This window comes from Lycium barbarum, chromosome 8 (assembly GCF_019175385.1).
Source record: "Lycium barbarum isolate Lr01 chromosome 8, ASM1917538v2, whole genome shotgun sequence".
NCBI lineage: Eukaryota > Viridiplantae > Streptophyta > Magnoliopsida > Solanales > Solanaceae > Lycium > Lycium barbarum.
This window is the reverse complement of record NC_083344.1, coordinates 111,954,276-111,973,779: the sequence shown is the minus strand read 5'-3', so window position 1 is coordinate 111,973,779 and position 19,504 is coordinate 111,954,276. Positions and strand designations below refer to the sequence as shown.

The window sequence follows — 19,504 nt, the reverse complement described above, 5'->3', positions numbered from 1 at the left end:
TCCATTACAAAGTTCTCCTTTCCAAAGTTTCCTCTTCTTTAGTTGAATCTTTCGATCTCAGTTAACGATCTTGGGCTAGCAAAAGGTCTCCTCGATTTACTTTTTCTTCTGCTATATTTCTCTACATGGTATCAGAGCCATAACCATACGTTGGCTGCTGGGTTTTGTTTCAAGATCGGGTTAGTGGTAGATTCAACTGGCTTCTCTAAATGGATTTGAGCCGTCGTGTTAATGGACTGGGGATGGAATTGTTGAATCAGTCAAATTACAAGGTATGGAAGACATGTATGAAGTCATACCTTGTGGGCGAGGATTTGTGGGATGTTGTCAATGGGAGTGACACAAATCCTCCTATTGACGGACCGAAAAATAGCAGTGCATACAAAAAGTGGAAGCAAATTAATGCGATGGCGGAGTTCATCCTGAAGAGTTCCATCTCTCACAACTTGTTTGATCATATTATAAGGTGCAAATCAGCTCATGAGATATGGAGGACCCTCGATCGGCTGTTCAACAAGAAGGATAAAGCCCGACTACAGATATTGGAGAATGAATTGGCGAACACCACTCAAGGTAATCTATCTATTGCTGAGTACTTTTTGAAGCACGAATGAGAAGAATTATCATTCGTGGTTTGAAGGCAGAATATATTCCTTTTGTTACATCAATTCAAGGATAGGCTCAACTACCATCCTTGGAGGAGTTTGAGAATTTGTTGTCATCATAGGAGCTACTAGCCAAACAGATGGCTAGTGTATGTTTTAAAGAAGGGGAAGGAAATGCTCTTGTAGCCGACAAGAGGAACTTCAAAGGAAAAACATTCACAGATACGCCACACTCCCGATTTCAAAATGTTTCCAACTCGCCAGAAAAGGAGAGAGAGTCTACTAATAACTATAAGAAGACTCTGAAGTGTTACAGGAAGGACACATAAAAAGATATTGCCGAACAAAAGAGAGAAACATGGCTCAAGTTGAGAAAGCTGCTGAAGAAGAAGAGGACTGGGGAAGGTGCGTCGTAGCTGAGGCTCGAGTAGTAGATGCCCTGGGTTCCTTCAATTTCGAAAAAGACTTGATCATGGATTCAAGAGATAATACGGTCCATCACGTGGAGAAGGAAGGCATTGGTGTCATCAACAAAAAGCAAGAAGATTCCAAAGACGTTCAGACTAGTGACGTGGCAACTGCTATCGAGGAAATCAACGAAGCAAATACTGATGCTGGTAATAAAAGTCTAGACGTGAGATATGTTGAAGTAGAACCTAAGCAGGCAGTGTCTGAAACTATATATAGTAATGGTGATCATTTCGGAGAAAGCATTGAGGGAGTTGTAGTGGAAGTTGAAGTCTCTGGTCAATCATCTGCCGTATCAGAGTCAATCACTAGCTCAGATCAAATACTGGAAGTAGATGGAGAAGTCGACGGTCAAATAAATGAAAAGGTTGACCTTGAAGGCTCAATTTCATGTGGAGATACAAGCAGTATGGTTTTTGAAAGCTCTAAAGCTGCCAAACAGTTTATCGAGGAGTTGGAAAGGGAATCTAGTTGTGGATCCTATGTAGGTGTTGAGGCTTCGAAGGAAATTAATGGTCAGATCATCACTGAATTAGGTGCTTCTCCAAATAACACAATTGTCAAGGAGCTAAGAGAAAGAGAGAGTCTGGAAACTCAAGAATGTGAAGTTCAGCATGAAGATGAGTCACGTGGTTCGCAACCAAAAAGAAATAGTGGCAAGTCTACCCGCTAACGAGATGAAAATTTTATCAAGGCATATTCATGTTTGTTTGGAGGCCCAATTATTAGCGGAAAACCATCATCATTTGAAGAAGTAAGAAGTGTCGGGAAAAAATTGTTGAGATCGTCACCAAGGCACGCCCAAAAGCTTCGGTTGAGTTCTTCCGCAACAAACTCGGGGTAGTTTCCAAAAAATCACTTTAAGGGGGGGGGGGGGGGGTGTGAAGAAGTAAAGTTGATTTTTTGGAGGTACAAAAAATCCTAGATATTTAGTAAGGGATCTAGAATAGTCTAGTGTAGGATCTTGGATAATTATCTTAAAGAAAAATCTAGATATTCTAGAGTAGTGTTAGAAGATAAGGCTAACTAGATATTTTGTAGATATATCTAGATAATTCTATCTAGAACCATCCCTAGACAAGTATAAATAGGGGTGGCCTTAGTCATTTGTAATCAAGTCAAGTTAACCCAACACAACCCACTTCAAGCCAATTCAAGTAAACTTTTCCTTTCCATAGCTTCCTCTTCTTTAGTTGAATCTTCCGATCTTAGTTAACGATCTTGGGCTAGCAGAAAGTCTCTCCGATTTACTTTTCTTCTGCTATATTTCTCTACAATGCATTCAAGTCAATCTTAAACTATACACATAAACCATGATGCATCATCACATATATAATTATACAGTTGGAATATTTACATGGAAATAGTGAAAAAGGACCAACTCTTAATTCCTCTTGCTTACATTCTGTAGATGAAGCATCAATACATGTATATCTAACATACACTCTGCACTCTACGTGTAAGCATCTAGTTCTCTTCCACAACTTCGTTTTGCTTGTACCTACCTTTCCTGGTTTGTTGTCTTAACAAGTACACATAATTACTGCTCTCTGATTTGTTGGCATAAAAAATCAAAAGTAGATCCTATTGGCCTTTTCTGGCGTCGAATACCTTGTTAGAAGTAAGAATTGACCCGTATATACTATTTCATCTATACTTCTTCACCAGCAAAATCTCGAACTTCGGTAATCTGTAACTTTACAACATGTTAGCAGATTCTATAAGCAAATATAAACCAAATTTTCAGAAAAGAGAGCTACAAGTATTTTCATAAGAATGACATGGCAATATTTGTGCCTACTCGTGAATCTCAATCAAAATGTTGACCGAGAATTTAAGACCTATAACATGTAACCATTTACCATTAGTTAGCAGGTTCCTCCCAATAATAACAATATGTCCGAAGAACACTCCCGTATTCTTCCAAAATCAATATCATTTTATTACGTTACAGTAGTTTCTAGGGCCACCAATACAGCCTACTTCCAATAGTACAACTTTTTTTCTTCTAGTTCTTCTTGTCTTGTATTACATGTGGATACTAATTATCTCACATAGAAAAATCAAACGAACTCTATATCAATGACAAAATGATCAAGCACCTTACTGCTTTTGAAAAGAAAGAGATTTCAAGCCAAAGTTTTTGTACTTAAATTGGATGGTCATCTGACAATTTAGTATAAAGCTAACATAGAAAGAGAGTATTACCGATACTTTTATTGAATGCAATTCCAAATGTCTGAGCTGTAAGATGTTTAGAAAATCAGCATAAGATGGACAATATTCCCTGTTCAAAATACGGTGAAACAATATATATATATATGTAACCAATTGTAAGCACTGAAATTTAGTAGAACTTAAATCCACTAATTAATTTGGATCACATTCTAAATTCGAAATGTATTGGTCCAAACAAATATTATGGACTAATATAATCGGATTAATTGCTTAGGTCCAATTGGTATTGATTTAATTGAAAGACCAATTCAATTGGGAACTCCGCCTGTGTGAGCTCGCTCACATTGCCGGTCCCAAGCCCGGATAAAGGAGGAGGGTTGCCGAGGGTCAATCGGAAACAGCCTCCCTACCTAGGTAGGGGTAAGGCTGCGTACATCTTACCCTCCCCAGACCCCACTATAGTGGGATTACACTGGGTAGTGACCACCACCACCACCAATTCAATTGGGCTAGCTTGTCTATCTTGTCGGGCTTCACATGATGAGCCCACTCTATTAGCCCAAGGTCCATGCCACTTGTCAAATGACGTGGCGCGCCAAGTCAAGTCAAGGACCAATAAAATCATGCCACGTGCATAAGTGACGCAGCATGTCAAGTCAATAGAAGAACCAATCAAATGTCGCCAAGTGTTCAAATGACATGGTTCAACCAATCATATACAAACCCTAGCTCTCCCCTGCAACTATAAATAGGGGTCTTCACAAAGCCAAAGAAGAAGGAGGAAAAAAGATACATAGAGAAGCTCTCAGCCGCAAGTCTTCCGCATACTAAGAAGTCTTCGCTCCAAGTGGTGAGCCGCAAGTTTCCATACCTCTACGTTTGTGATTAAAGCTCGGCTCCGCATTCGTAGTGAAATATAAACAACAAGTGATTCGTCCATTCAAGAACAAGCAAAAGCCCTTGATTGACGGCCGTATCGTGAGGAGAAGAATCAGAGGATTACATCTTTTTATTTAAGATTTCATAAAGATTGTAACCCCCGCGCAAATTCTTGAAATCAAATATTATTCTTTGTCGCTATTTTTCTTGTCGTGATTATTATTTTCAGGAACGAAAGATTAGTCGTTACAAATTTGGCACGCCCAGTGGGACCATCTTTACCTCTCATCTCTTCTCTCCAATAGTCGAACTTCAAAAACACTAAGATGGCTTCCAAGAAGGTTAACTCGAAATCCGCATCCGCAAAAACTACCGGATCCAAATTCTCCGTTTCTGTTGAAAACATCCTAGATGTTACTGAGGGGAACATCGAACCTGTCACGAGGAACCAAGCCAAATTGCTAGGGCAACGAGTTTCGGAAGCACAGCTTGAATCTGCTGCAGTCTTTGGTTCGTCTTCCGCAAACACCACAGAAGAAGGGGAGAATGTCGCCAAAATGGTGGAGAGGGTTCTTGCCCAACTTAGTTTATCTAAGCCCAAGAAATCCATCAGGCAAGCTGACGATGACGTCTTGAGCACTGGATCTACTCCGCAAAACATGTCTGCATCCTATGTTCGCGAAAATTTGTGTTATTCTTCTTCATCTATGATGGTGATGCACGCGATGATGACCAATGCTTCAACTGTTGAAGAACAACTCGCGAGCTTGACAAAGGCAATTGGAGACTTGACCAAATATGTGCAAGATCAAGATAATCGAATTGTCAAGTTGACAGACAGGTTTGATAGTGTGATGGAGGGGGATTCCAGTCATGCCCCTGGAAAACGTCCGCAAGCGCAAGAAAGGATTGAATCTCCCGCAAAACAAGTAGAACATGCTTCAGAAATCCAAGTTTCCTCTGAAGGGATGATTCCAATCAATCAAATAAAGGAGTTCATCATGGGGACCATCAAGGATAACTATGATGTTTCCGCAAAATCATCCCTTACATATGCGAAGCCGTACACTGCAAGGATTGACAGCTTGAAGATGCCTGCCGGTTATCAACCCCCAAAATTTCAGCAGTTTGATGGCAAGGGAAATCCGAAGCAACATGTGGCACACTTCATTGAAACATGCAACAACGCTGGAACATATGGTGATTACCTTGCCAAACAGTTTGTTCGTTCCCATAAAGGTTATGCTTTTGATTGGTACACAGACCTTGAGTCTGGTTCCATTGATAGTTGGGAGCAAATGGAGCAGGAGTTTCTCAACCGCTTCTATAGCACAAGACGCACCGTAAGCATGGTAGAACTTACAAACACTCGCCAGCGAAAGGAAGAACCAGCTATTGACTTCATCAACCGATGGAGGCATGCAAGTCTAAACTGCAAAGATAGACTTAGCGAAGCTGCGGGAATAGAGATGTGCATTCAAGGTATGCACTGGGGTCTCACCTATATCTTGCAAGGCATAAAGCCTAAGACTTTTGAAGAATTGGCCACTCGTGCTCATGACATGGAGTTAAGCATGGCGTCAGTCGGAAGTGAAGCGCTGCCGGTCTACGAATCCCGCAAAGGTAAAGATAAGCAAGAAGTAAAGAAAGTGGGGAAATATTTTTCCAAGACCGAAAACAAAGAATCCATGAACGTTAATGTTGCACCTGTGAAGTTCACCACTAAATTAAGCAAGAAGCAGAGCGTGAAGACAACTTCTTTGGAGGATAGAGCGAACAGAAAACCAACTTTGAAGGAGATGCAAGAGAAGGATTATCCATTCCTTGATTCAGACGTTTCTGCAATCTTTGATGAACTTCTTGGGTTGAAACTTTTTAAGCTACCCGAGATAAAGCGGCCGAATGAAGCAGGGAGAACTGATGAACCGAATTATTGCAAGTACCACCGGTTGATCGGCCACCCTATCGAGAAATGCTTTGTCTTCAAGGATAAAGTTATGGAGCTAGCCCGCGAAGGAAAGATTTCACTTGAAGATGAGAAAGAAAGTGCAAACCAAGTTGGTGTCACAATTAGCTCGCTCAATCCAGTCATGACCTGCAACTTTGTTGAAGGATATGGAGAGAAAGACATCCCAAACATATGTCTGGCAGGAATGATTAAGTTTGGAGACTTCGAACCAGTAAATGTGAATGAAATGTTTTCTCTTCTTACACCGAGTGATGTTATGTCAGAAGAAGGAGAACCGTCTGAAGAAGACGAAGACCAAATTGCTCATCTTGATGATGGGGGTTGGACTCTCGTAACTCGTCGCAAGCGCCGCAAAACAGGTTCGCGAAAGGATTCAGTGAAACGACAAACTAAGGGAAAGAAGGTGAGTAAACCCGAAACAAAAAATCCAGTTAAGCACCCAAAGAAGGAGAAAATAGAGGGGCGCTACTACCAAGAAGCACGTCGGCCAATAACATTAGGAGAATACTTGTCGGGTTGGTTTCATACCAAATCCGACATTGATGATGTAAAAGCTTCATGTTGTACTGTTGATGAGAAGGAAGCGAAAAATGTGACCTCGTCGTGTCCATCATCAGAAGACTCTGCGAAGTCATCTACTGAAGTCATAGATGCATGCATGGCCAAAATCACATTCACCGATGATGACCTTCTACTCGGCGACACACCTCATAATCGCCCTTTATTAATGATTGGGTTTGCACGTGAGCAAAAGGTGAACAAAATCCTAATCGATGGTGGATCTGGAGTTAACATCCTTCCTATTCATACAATGAAGGAGCTTGGAATCGCAATGGAGGATCTTTCCACAAGTCGTTTAATGATTCAAGGATTCAACCAAGGGGGACAAAGAGCCATAGGAGCTGTCAAAGTAGACCTCACCATCGGTGAGCTGCAATCTAGCGTGTGGTTACATGTGATCGATGCAAGGACTTCGTATAACATCTTGCTCGGTAGGCCTTGGGTACATGAGAACAAGGTGATCCCCTCTACCTACCACCAGTGTTTGAAGTATCATGAAGATGGAGTTGAAAAGAAGATTATGGCCGATGATAATCCCTTCACTGAAGCTGAAGCGCACTTCGCCGATGCTAAGTTCTACTTAAAGAAATGTGCCGCAAAAGTGGATAAAGTTGCGATAAAGGATAATGCTGAGTTTATGAACAAAAATGCAAAGGTGGTAGCTTGTAAGGAGAAGGTAGCAGTTAAAGAAGATCAAAGGTCCTTCGATGTCAGTAAGTTGCCCAACACAAATGACGCTTCTTCGAGTAAGAAAGTGACTTCTGTTCTTCGTTATGTTCCAAAGGCCAAAAGGGACGAGGGAAACATGTTGGGAGGACTAACCCTTCCTATTAAGCAGATTGACACAATAATGTCATCCACAAAATTACTTGGAAGATTTGTGGCTAGCAGCTCGCCACAAAATGAAGCACTCCCTACGAAGCGTACAGGTGAAGGTTTCGATCCAAATGCTTACAAACTACTCGTAAAGGCTAGATACAATCCTAGCGAACCATCAAAATTGGGGAAGCTTCCGATGGAACCTGCGGCGAGGCAAAAACGTGAAGGTTTGGGGTATAAACAACCCCCACCAGTTCGCATCTCCATAAGAAGGGCAAGTAACAACTACATCACTGCGGAAGAGGAACCTCTTGCTTCTAACAAAAGGCCGTCTGTCTTTGACCGACTGGGAAAGTCGACCGCGAGAGTCTCTGTGTTTGAGAGGTAAGGACCAATGAAGAATGGAAGCAAGATGCAGAGAAACCACAAGCGTATGAAATCATCAGTTTTTCCCAAATCTCAAAATATCTCCAAAGACTTCCGAAGTCTGATCCCTTCTAGGATGAGGCGGCAAACGGATCTTGTGGTCTCATGTGGAGAAGTGTTAAAATCAAAGTCGCATGTTGTGGTCTACACCAAGGAACGGGATGAAGATGAAGAAAGTGTTGGCTCTTCATATCACGATACTGTACAAGATGAAAGGGAAACTTTATCTCCAATAAGGGTTGATGAAGAGTTGGAGGATTTTTCTTGGTGTTACCATATATCTGTCGATGATGGCGAACCTCAAGAAGATGAAGACACTAAGGATGCTCCGCCCGAATTTGAAGAAGGGGTAAAAACGACAGTCGACGCATTGAAAGAAGTCAACCTTGGCACTGATGAAGATCCAAGGCCCACTTATGTAAATTCTTTACTTGCAATCGATGAAGAGAGTGCTTATGTTGAATTACTTAAAGAGTATAAGGATGTATTTGCCTAGAGTTACAAAGACATGCCCGGCTTAGACCCTAAAGTTGCGGTCCATCATCTCGCTGTCAAGAACGGCACACGTCCTATCAAACAAGCACAACGACGTTTCAGGCCAGAATTGGTTCCCTCGATCGAAAATGAAGTTAACAAGCTTATTGAGGCTGGTTTCATTCGCGAAGTTAAGTTCCCCACATGGATTTTGAGCATTGTCCCTGTGAGAAAGAAGAATGGATAAATTCGAGTATGTGTTGACTTTAGGGATCTCAACAATGCATGCCCTAAGGATGAATTTCCACTTCCCATTGCTGAGCTTATGATTGATGCCACTACTGGATACGAGGCGATGTCCTTCATGGACGGGTCATCCGGCTATAACCAGATCCGCATGTCACCTAAGGATGAAGAGCTTACCGCATTCCGCACTCCTAAAGGTATTTATTGCTACAAAGTAATGCCTTTTGGCTTGAAGAATGCTGGAGCAACATACCAAAGAGCTATGCAAAATATCTTCGACAACATGCTTCACAAAAACGTCGAATGTTATGTTGACGATCTGGTGGTAAAATCAAGAAAAAAGAGTGATCACTTGCAAGAACTGAGAATGGTGTTTGACCTACTACGAAGGCACCAACTCAAAATGAATCCTTTGAAGTGTGCATTTGGGGTTACCTCCGGAAAATTCCTTGGCTTTGTCGTTCGACATCGGGGGATAGAAATTGATCAAGCCAAAGTAGATTCAATCATGAAGATGGCCGAGCCAAGAAACATCCATGAGTTGAAAAGTCTGCAAGGGAAGCTGGCATATCTTAGGAGATTCATCTCGAATATAGCAGGGAAGTGTCAGCCGTTCAGTCGTCTCATGAAGAAAGGTGCTCCTTTTGAATGGGACCAAGCTTGTGCCAACGCCTTTGAGAGCATCAAAACTTACTTGACCAAACCTCCAGTTCTAGCGGCTCCTGTGCCTGGAAAGCCATTGATACTATACATATCGGCACAAGAAAGTTCAGTTGGAGCACTCTTAGCCCAAGAGAATAGCAAAGGGAAAGAAAATGCCCTTTACTACTTGAGTACGATGATGACGCCAAATGAGTTGAAGTATTCACCGATTGAAAAGTTGTGTCTGGCCTTAGTCTTCTCGATTCAGAAGATGAAACACTACTTTCAAGCTCATGTAGTTTGTCTTATTTCCAAAGCAAACCCCATCAAATTTGTGATGTCGAAACCTGTCCTTAGCGATCGACTAGCAAGGTGGTATCTCCAATTTCAACAATTTGAGATTGTGTATGTTTCTCAAAAAGCTGTGAAAGGGCAAGCATTAGCGGATTTTCTAGCAGACCATCCGATACCCGATGACTGGGAATTAACTGATGAACTACCCGATGAGGATGAGATGGTCATTGAGATTCAACAGCCTTGGAAGATGTATTTTGATGGTGCTGCACATCGCGAAGGAGCTGGCGCTGGTGTGATATTTGTCACTTCTCAGGAGGAGGTCTTACCGTATTCCTTCACTTTAGCACAATGTTGCTCCAACAATGTTGCAGAATATCAGGCACTCATACTTGGGCTTGAAATGGCCGTTGATATGAAGCAGTTACACTTGCAAGTCTTTGGAGATTCTGAATTGGTAATCAATCAATTGTTGGGTACCTACGAGGTCAAAAAGCCAGAATTGCGTCCCTATCATCACTATGCACAAAAATTAATTGGGTGGCTCGGCAACGTAACTCTCCAGCACGTGCCAAGAAAGGAAAATAAGAAGGTTGATGCTTTGGCTGCTTTGGCTTCAACATTGACTTTGCCTGACCAAGCGCAAATCACTATCTGCCAGAAATGGATAGTACCGCCGGAGGACGATGAGGATGAAGAAAGCAAACTCGAGCTTCTTGTGGCCATTACTGAAGCTGAGAAAGTCGATTGGCGACAAACCATGATCGATTACTTGTGTTATAGCATTCTTCCAGAAGATCCAAAAAGAAAGACCGAAATTCGTCGTCGTGCCCCTCGCTTCCTTTACTACAAAGATACTTTGTACCGTAGATTGTTCGAGGGAGTTCTCTTGCGTTGTCTGGGGGAAGAAGAAGCGACTCAAGCTATGCAAGAAGCCCACTCTGGAGTTTGTGGATCACATCAATCTAGGTCAAAACTACACTTTCATATAAAAAGGGTGGGGTATTATTGGCCAACAATGGTAAAAGATTGTTTGGACTATGCTCGAAGTTGCAAAGCATGCCAATTTCATGCAAATTTTATACACCAACCTCCTGAGGTGTGACATCCAACTGTTGCATCTTGGCCATTTGACGCTTGGGGGCTAGACGTGGTTGGACCGCTACTGAAAGATTTCGGTAGCCACTTGTACATCTTAGCTGCAACGGATTACTTCTCAAAATGGGCTGAGGCTGTCGCCCTCAAAGAAGTAAAAAAAGAGAATGTGGCAAACTTCATTCGAGTAAACATCATCTATCGTTTTGGCATTCCTAGTTATATCATAACAGATAATGGCAAGTCGTTCTCCAACAAATTGATGACTAAGATTTGCGAGCTTTTTGGCTTCAAGCAACGAAACTCGTCTATGTATTATGCTGCTGCAAATGGACTAGCTGAAGCATTTAACAAGACCTTGTGCAACTTGTTAAAGAAGGTCGTCTCCAAGTCTAAAAGAGATTGGCATGATAGAATGGAAGAAGCTCTTTGGGCATACCGAACGACTCATCGCACACCGACTCAAGCAACTCCTTATTCTCTTGTTTACGGAGCTGAAGCGGTCCTTCCACTTGAACGCCAAATACCTTCATTGCGGCTCGCTATCCAAGAAGGGCTCACTGAAGAAGAAAATGCTCATCTACGCCTTGAAGAGTTAGAGGCCCTTGATGAGAAAAGGCTGGAAGCTCAGCAAAGCCTTGAATGTTATCAAGCTCGTCTTTCCCGTGCTTTCAATAAAAAGGTTCGCCTGAGGTCCTTCCAAGTTGGTGATCAAGTCCTGGCGGTAAGAAGACCTATTATCATATCTCATAAATCTGGAAGCAAGTTCACTTCAAAGTGAGATGGGCCATATGTTGTCCAAGAAGCCTATATAAGTGGTGCTTACAAGCTTATAGATGCAGATGGCTTGCGGATCGGTCCCATCAACGGGAAATTCTTGAAGATGTACTATCCTTGAAGCAAGGTGATACTCCTGGCCCGCATGAGTTTAAACTGTGTACGGCCCCACAAAAGTCCGCTAGGTTGAAAACCTCGAAAGAGGCGGCCTAGGCAAAATTTAGGACAAACAAAAAAAAGTCCTCTAGGTTGAAAACCTCGAAAGGGGCGGCCTACGAAAAAAAAAACACTTCTTTTTCAGAACTACGAAATGACTTGATCCTCTTCACCGAGGTACGTAGGCGCTTAGAGTTTCATTCTAAGTTCAGTCGCATAAAAAAATCCTTCTTTTTGTTCGGAACTACGAAATGACTTGATCCTCTTCACCGAGGTACGTAGGCGCTTAGAGTTTCATTCTAAGTTCAGTCGCATAAAAAAAAATCTTTTTTTTTCTCTTTTCTGAATTACCATATTCTAAGTTCAGTCGCATGAGTAAAAAAATAAAAAAATAAAGGAAAAAAAAACATATATGTACACATATATAGCACGGCGATATGGGATCGACGCTTCACCTCTTTCAGCGAGGAGACAAACATGACTGGAAAGAAAAAGACAATTCACAACAATTGAAGCCGAAGATGATTGCAGTTTGTTTTAAACGCTTCTATCAAGTCAGCATTACTTCTTCAAAGAATGATGCCACTAAAAAACTGATGGATGCTTCAAGTAGTCGCTCGCCAAAGCTAGAATGTCGCTCCTATGACGAGTTGAGATTTTGTTTTTCACCACAAATGCGCAAAGCTGAAGAGTCGAACAAGATAGATTCTAAGCTGAACTTGGAGAATTATCTATACAGATGTAGAGGGCATTTGACTGTCATTTTTTTTAAAAAAATATTGTAGCTCGATGAGTCGTCTTTCCAACAAAATTGGAATCTCGTCATTTCGGTACTCGTACCCCGAGTTATGAATTTTCTCCCACCGAAGCGCAAAGCTGAAAAATAGAACAAGGCAGCATCGGAGTTGAAATTTGGAGAATTATCTGTACAAATCTAAAAGGAATTTGGCCGTGATTTTTATATATATTGTAGATCAATGAATCCTCTTTCCATAGAAATTGGAATCTTGTGATTCCAACGCTCGTACTCCGAGTTATGAATTTTCTCCCACCCAAGCATGCAAATCTGGAAAGTCATTGCGGCAGATCCATGGATCAACTTCAAAATTTAATTCAAGCCGATCCTGAAGGAGTTTGGCTCTAATATTTTGATATGTAGCCTCTTTTAAAGTCTAGTTTCTTCAGAATCAAGAGGATCTCCATTCCATCATTCCTACATCAAAGAATAAATATTTTTGCAAAGATGCGCCAAGTACTTGGTCGCCGAAGTTTGGAAAGGAATACCCCAAGAGTCAACCTCGCCAAGTCGCAATGATGATATGCACCACATAGTTTCTCTCCAAGCTTCAACAGGGGATGCTAAACGCTGCCAAAGGAGTGCTCCAAGTGTTTTTTTTTACCGAGCCGCAAAGAGGAGACAGCTTCATCTACTTCAATGCCAAATATGGGACGAAGAATTCACCATGTACATCTTCGACAAACTCAAGAAGAGGATGCTCCATGATTCATGAGCTTCGTCGCCAAAAAAAGATGCACCACGTGTGGTTCGGCGCCAAAGCCGTAATTGCAAACGAAGGTATACCAAGTGGTTCTTCGCCAGTCATTTAGCCATCACTTAAATCTCCTTAGTTTGATAGCGAAACACTCTCTTGAAAACCTGCAAAAAAAAAAATCTTGAGCTCTCAGTGCCAACGGCACGACGCTTCAATTTGGCACGATAGACATGGATTGAGGCCCCAATATCACGAAGCTTTATCTTGCGGCCAATAGTTTGATCTTGAATATCAATCTCTCTGCCACTAATGCTAAGTCGTCTTGGCATGTCCATTGGATTTGTTGTCAAGAACTCAATTGGAGAACTTTACCAAATACGGAAAGGGGAATAATCCAAGTATTGAAACATCCATTGGGATGAGAAGATTCGGTGGGCGCGACTTCTCGATGAATTGCGGACTTCAACAGAGGGACATCCATAACAGTGGCCTTGCCTGAGAAGTTGCTCATGACGTCTTTGGTCTCCTTTTTAGACCATTCAGCAAGATGAAGCGTAGAAAGCTCTCTGTCAAGTGAGAAGGCACCGATCACTGGAGGTTGAACCTCCAAGGCAAGGACTTTGGCGTTCGAATTTGGTTTGTCGCTCACTATCTCTAGATGAGGACATGGCGTATCGCGATCACGAAAGTGCATCATCTTTGTTTAAATTTAAAGCCGTACAGATGCGCCCAAAGACCTGCAAAAGAAATAAAAAAAGGGATAGGTAAGTTTCGTAGAACATGTCCAAAGCCAAGAAAGCAAAATCAGATTCCGTGGCTGTTTAAAAAAACTATACCTGAGCCAATATAGAAGCAATTTGATTGTGGTATTCGTGTATGACGTAGATCTATGAGTATTCTTTCCGATGCCGCAAACCGTTCGTGATTGCGATGTTCCTAAGTCAAGATATAAGATTTTTCGTCAGGACGCACAAAACTAATGAACCAGTGAACCAGAACTGAAGGTCTGATTGTCGATCAATATCTGAGTAAATATATAAGCAATTTGGTCATGGTTTCCTCGTATGACGTAGATCTACGAGTCTAGTTTCCGAAACATCAAGCGGATCATGATTTCGACGTTCCTACATTGAGATATGAATTTTCTACCACAGACATGCAGAGCTGTGAAGAAAGTGACGAAAATACATATGCAAAATCAGATTCTGTGGCAGATTAAAAGAAATATACCTGAGCCAATATAGAAGCAATTTGATTGTGGTTTTCGTATATGACGTAGCTCTATGAGTCTTCTTTCCGACGCCGCAAACCGTTCGTGATTGCGATGTTCCTAAGTCAAGATATAAGATTTTTCGTCAGGACGCACAAAACTAATGAACCAGTGAACCAGAACTGAAGGTCTGATTCTCGATCAATATCTGAGTAAATATATAAGCAATTTGGTCATGGTTTCCGCGTATGACGTAGCTCTATGAGTCTAGTTTCCGAAACATCAAGCGGATCATGATTTCGACGTTCCTACATTGAGATATGAATTTTCTACCACAGACATGCAAAGCTGTGAAGAAAGTGACGAAAATACATATGGAAGAAGGAAATTACCTGATAGAGATGGGTCGAACCAGCTCGACGATACTTCAAAATTGTCGCTCAAACACCAAGAGAAGGGGTGTATTTATAGATGTCAAAATCTGGTTCCTACAAGGACTACACAAAGAAATCCTTGTTCCAGTTGGAATCTAATCATGGAAAGCTTAAGCTTATGGAAAGTTAAGACTTTATATATGGAAAGTCTAGGCTTATGGCTATTCTCTCCTAATATGGGAAAGGGCTTATATATGGAAAATTTAAGCTTATGGAAAGTCTCTCCTAAAATATGAAAAGGAATACCATGCAAATTACGGAAACTTTGGGATATATGTGGCGGTTAAGCTTATATATGGAAAGTGACTACTTTGCAACATGAAATATCAGGCTAACTTGTGCAATACTAGCAGTATCCTTACCTAGTTTAATGCATATCAAGGTCAAGGATTGTATGTTTCCTAGGGTGCAGCAAATAAAAAATTAAAGAACAAGGAAAAGGATGCTTCCGTTCTTGTTGCATATTTTTTGTTATATATGAAAAGTCAAGTTAGGCTTATGGTAGCTACTCCGGTCGTAAAGTCTGCGTGGCGACTCAAAGAAGCTAAAGGGCCTGTTGGAATTATCATCGATTATTAGACGCATCATCAAGTTGAGCTTGAGGACGCAATGCAAACAAAAAAAAAATTGCTTCATGAATACTTCAAGTCTCGTCTTTAAAGGCCCGACAAGTCATGCACCACAACAAGCCTTGAAGCAGGGGGCATTTGTAAGCACTGAAATTTAGTCGAACTTAAATCCACTAATTAATTTGGATCACATTCTAAATTCGAAATGTATTGGTCCAAACAAATATTATGGACTAATATAATCGGATTAATTGCTTAGGTCCAATTGATATTGATTTAATTGAAAGACCAATTCAATTGGGCTAGCTTGTCTATCTTGTCGGACTTCACATGATGAGCCCACTCTATTAGCCCAAGGTCCATGCCACTTGTCAAATGACGTGGCGCGCCAAGTCAAGTCAAGGACCAATAAAATCATGTCACGTGCATAAGTGACGCAGCATGTCAAGTCAATAGAAGAACCAATCAAATGTCGCCAAGTGTTCAAATGACATGGTTCAACCAGTCATATACAAACCCTAGCTCTCCCCTGCAACTATAAATAGGGGTCTTCACAAAGCCAAAGAAGAAGGAGGAAAAAAGATACATAGAGAAGCTCTCAGCCGCAAGTCTTCCGCATACTAAGAAGTCTTCGCTCCAAGTGGTGAGCCGCAAGTTTCCATACCTCTACGTTTGTGATTAAAGCTCGGCTCCGCATTCGTAGTGAAATATAAACAACAAGTGATTCGTCCATTCAAGGACAAGCAAAAGCCCTTGATTGACGGCCGTATCGTGAGGAGAAGAATCAGAGGATTACATCTTTTTATTTAAGATTTCATAAAGATTGTAACCCCCGCGCAAATTCTTGAAATCAAATATTATTCTTTGTCGCTATTTTTCTTGTCTTGATTATTATTTTCAGGAACGAAAGATTAGTCGTTACACCAATAATCGGCCATTTTTTTATGGGACAACTTGCCTCTAAAATCCTACAACGCTCTGCCCCTTTTTCCTCCATTTCAAATAGATCCAACATTTGACCACTCTGCTTTCTAGCTTTTTATTTTTATAATCTTCCTTAGAATTACATATTCCTAAGGAAGTATGGATAAGAATGCTAGAAAATCGGATACTCCGAGCAAAGGAGTGTTGCCTATCAGTATACTACTTGAAAGCAAAAAAATAATCAAATTAGATTGGCAACGAATGCTGAAAGGGGAGCTATATTAGAATTGAAATTGTTTATCTACGCTATTCGAGGAAAGTTCATATCTTCTAATGCCTTTGCAATTAAGCTCACCATCATTAATATTCACTTTCTGCAAAGTTCAACTTGGTAAGAAATTGTTTTGCAGCTATACAGGTGGTCAAAGCAGGAGCAGATTTGATGGTGATGTCTTACTAAGACATCCGGAGGGGTGTAGCAAATTTATTAAGGGCGTTAAACTAAGAAGTGACACCCTTATCCTCTAAATTCAAGTAAGTTGGGCGGATTGCAGTTAAGTTTGAAAACTTAATATGACTGTGCTCAACACAATTCTAGCTCCCTCAGTAAACATCTTGTCATGCCAATCAAGCTTATTAGGTTGTCATCCTTAAACCATTTTGTTATCGGAAACGTAAAAGAAGAATACAAGATTTAAAGTGGTTCAGATCAAAATGATCCTACGTCCACCAGAGAACAATTATTTTTATATTATTTGTTTACCCCGGATTCGGATAATCAATTAAATTTGTGAATGGGTATAGGATATGTGCTTTGTTCTTGATGTGTGTTAGGGGGGGAAAACAAGTATTTGGGAGCTCCTTGGTGAAACGGCTAATGACGATAGTTTGCTTGTGATACGAGCGCTAGTGAACAAAGTATGATATTAGATGGATGGAATGCAATAATAATAATAACTGGTGGCCTTGGCCGAATCAAACAATGAGAGAGATTGTATATATGAATTCTTCTACTACAAGTGTTCTTGGAAAATAAAAGTGACCAACCCCCTTAAAGGAAGGGGACATGCCCTATTTATAGTGGCACTCCCATGGTTCTCATACAATATAAGTTAATAAAATAATAATAAAAAGGACTGCTCTGCACGGATTTGGTGGGATTAGACTGACGGCGCCGTCTGACACACGCATGGTAGGTAGTTGACCATGACTGGACGTTACTGGCGCGTGACCCGTCTGCAACGGCCACACGGACAAACGGTCACTCGGGCTAACGGCCATGAATGCCCGAGTCCTCGGGCTTGGCCGTTTCAACGATGCAGAGGGCAGATCAGTCGGTGCTCTTGCTCAGCTTCGGCCCAGGCACTGTTTCGGTCAAGGGCGAGTAGCCTCGGGCGCATTATTGTTCCTTCCTCCGGTTCCCGTTCCACCGGTTTGGCTCACATCCGGTTTATACCGTATACAGATAGCGCAACACTTCCCGGATCTGCGATCTATCGGAGTAACGGGATGTGGATAATTCCCAAAAACCGGTGGTTCCGGCAGCTCGTCATTGTCTTCTTATTTTGGCGGGAACGGTTGCGTAATGCGTCCCCTTTTATCGGCCACGTGTCCCGCTCCGGATGGCTCGTCTCTGTCAACCGCCTTTTTCACATCGTTTCAAGTCACTTCGAATTAATGACGGGACACGTGGCGCCCCTTGATTGGCCGTCCTCGGTAACCGCTCCTCTTCTTTGCCTATATAAGGCCCTTCACCTCCTTATTTTTCCATTTTCACGCATTTGCTCTTCTTCAACTCCACTCCATTTTCTGCACCTTTTTATCTTCACCACACACAATTAACTTCCCATTTGATCTGCTGCTGTTTCATTGATTCGCACAGCGTGCAAAAAGAACCAATTCTGCTCCCCTTGCTTTTAGTTATTACTAGTCTCTTCATCTTTCTTAAATCCCTCTCTTGGGCCTTCCTTCTGACTTGTTTTACCTGTAGAGTGTGGTGTTGGTTAATGAAGCTTTCATCCGTTCCCAACATGAGATAGATGATCTCCGAGGCCAACTGGATGCCCAAGGCCGAGAAACGGAGAAATACCGGCATCTCCTTCAGGAGACGGAGGAAGAGTTGAATCGGGCAGCCGTGCTGGCCAACCTTCATCCCGAGCTCGATGCGGCTAAGGACGAAAACCGTCGTTTGAAGGGTGAGCTGGCCGCTATGACCGACTATAACTGGAGCCTTGAGGCTGAAAAGATCGTCCTTAGCCGGGATAAAGCCCAGTTTTCTTCGAGGCTAGATGAGCTAGAGACCACGGTTTCCCGACTCCGGGGGGAGCTCGACTCGGTGAATGCTGATGCAACAACCCTGGCTGAGAGGAACCGGCGGCTCGAGTCCGAGGCTGCTTTGTCCGACGAGAGCAGGAGGGTGTTCGAAGAGAAAGCCGAGGAGCGATCTCAGATATGCCAAGGCCTAAGAACCGAGCTCGAGGAGGCGGCTATTGCCAACAATGCCCTTAAGGCCGAGCTGGATGCAGCTACTGGTAGGATAAGTGTCCTTGAGGGGGACCGGGCCGATTTGGAAGCAAAACTGGCCAAGGCTGAGGCCGACTTGGATGAAACATGGAGAAGTGTTGAGGCGGCCAAGGCTTATACTGCTATTGTTGCCGAGTATGAGAAGTGAAAGTCTCGGCGACGGATCACCCTCCAGCCAAGCCGAGCACGGTCTCTCGGATCTTCCGGCCCTGATACACGAGGCCAAGAGGATGGAGGAAGAAGCCAATCGTGCCCTCGGGTCCGAGTCAGACGACTCCGAGCGAACTGTGTCCGAGCACTCATCCACCTCCAGTCATGCCGGATAATATGGGGCTTATGCCTTGCTTTTTGTTTTTGGTTTTTGCCTTTGTAAGACTTTGTTTTTCTTTTGATGTAAGAGACATCCGTTGTATAAATGAAATATGCATCTTTCTTGCTTCTTCGTTTGAATGTTTACTCGCTGCTTTTGCTATAGTTGTTGGTCCATTCTAGGACCAGTTCATACCCGCCGGTCTTATCCGATATTTTGGGGCCGGTGGCTTATCGAATTTTGGCTTGGATCATAGTGATCTCGTTGCCCTTGCCGTATTCCGACCAAGGTACCCGGCGTAAGGTATGCGAACGTGGCAGCGCCGATATACGACGGTTATCAACCGGGCAAAGTATATTTAATCATAGAGTTGTTATCCCAAGTTTTGATAACTTGTGTTTGCAAAAATGTTTGTACATATGAGAATTTTAACTCCTTCTTCCTTAGCCGTA

At 42.2% G+C, this 19,504-nt stretch overlaps 1 protein-coding gene across 1 annotated transcript; it reads left to right on the top strand.

Moving 5' to 3' along the window:
• The first annotated feature begins 8,413 nt into the window (after nt 1–8,413).
• Nucleotides 8,414–18,890, top strand: LOC132608130 (uncharacterized). The gene is made up of 4 exons (XM_060322207.1): nt 8,414–8,605; nt 8,675–10,610; nt 10,710–11,380; nt 18,210–18,890. Exons 1-4 carry the CDS (start codon nt 8,414–8,416, stop codon nt 18,888–18,890), a joined length of 3,480 nt encoding a protein of 1,159 aa, XP_060178190.1.
• The last annotated feature ends 614 nt before the right edge of the window (nt 18,891–19,504 follow it).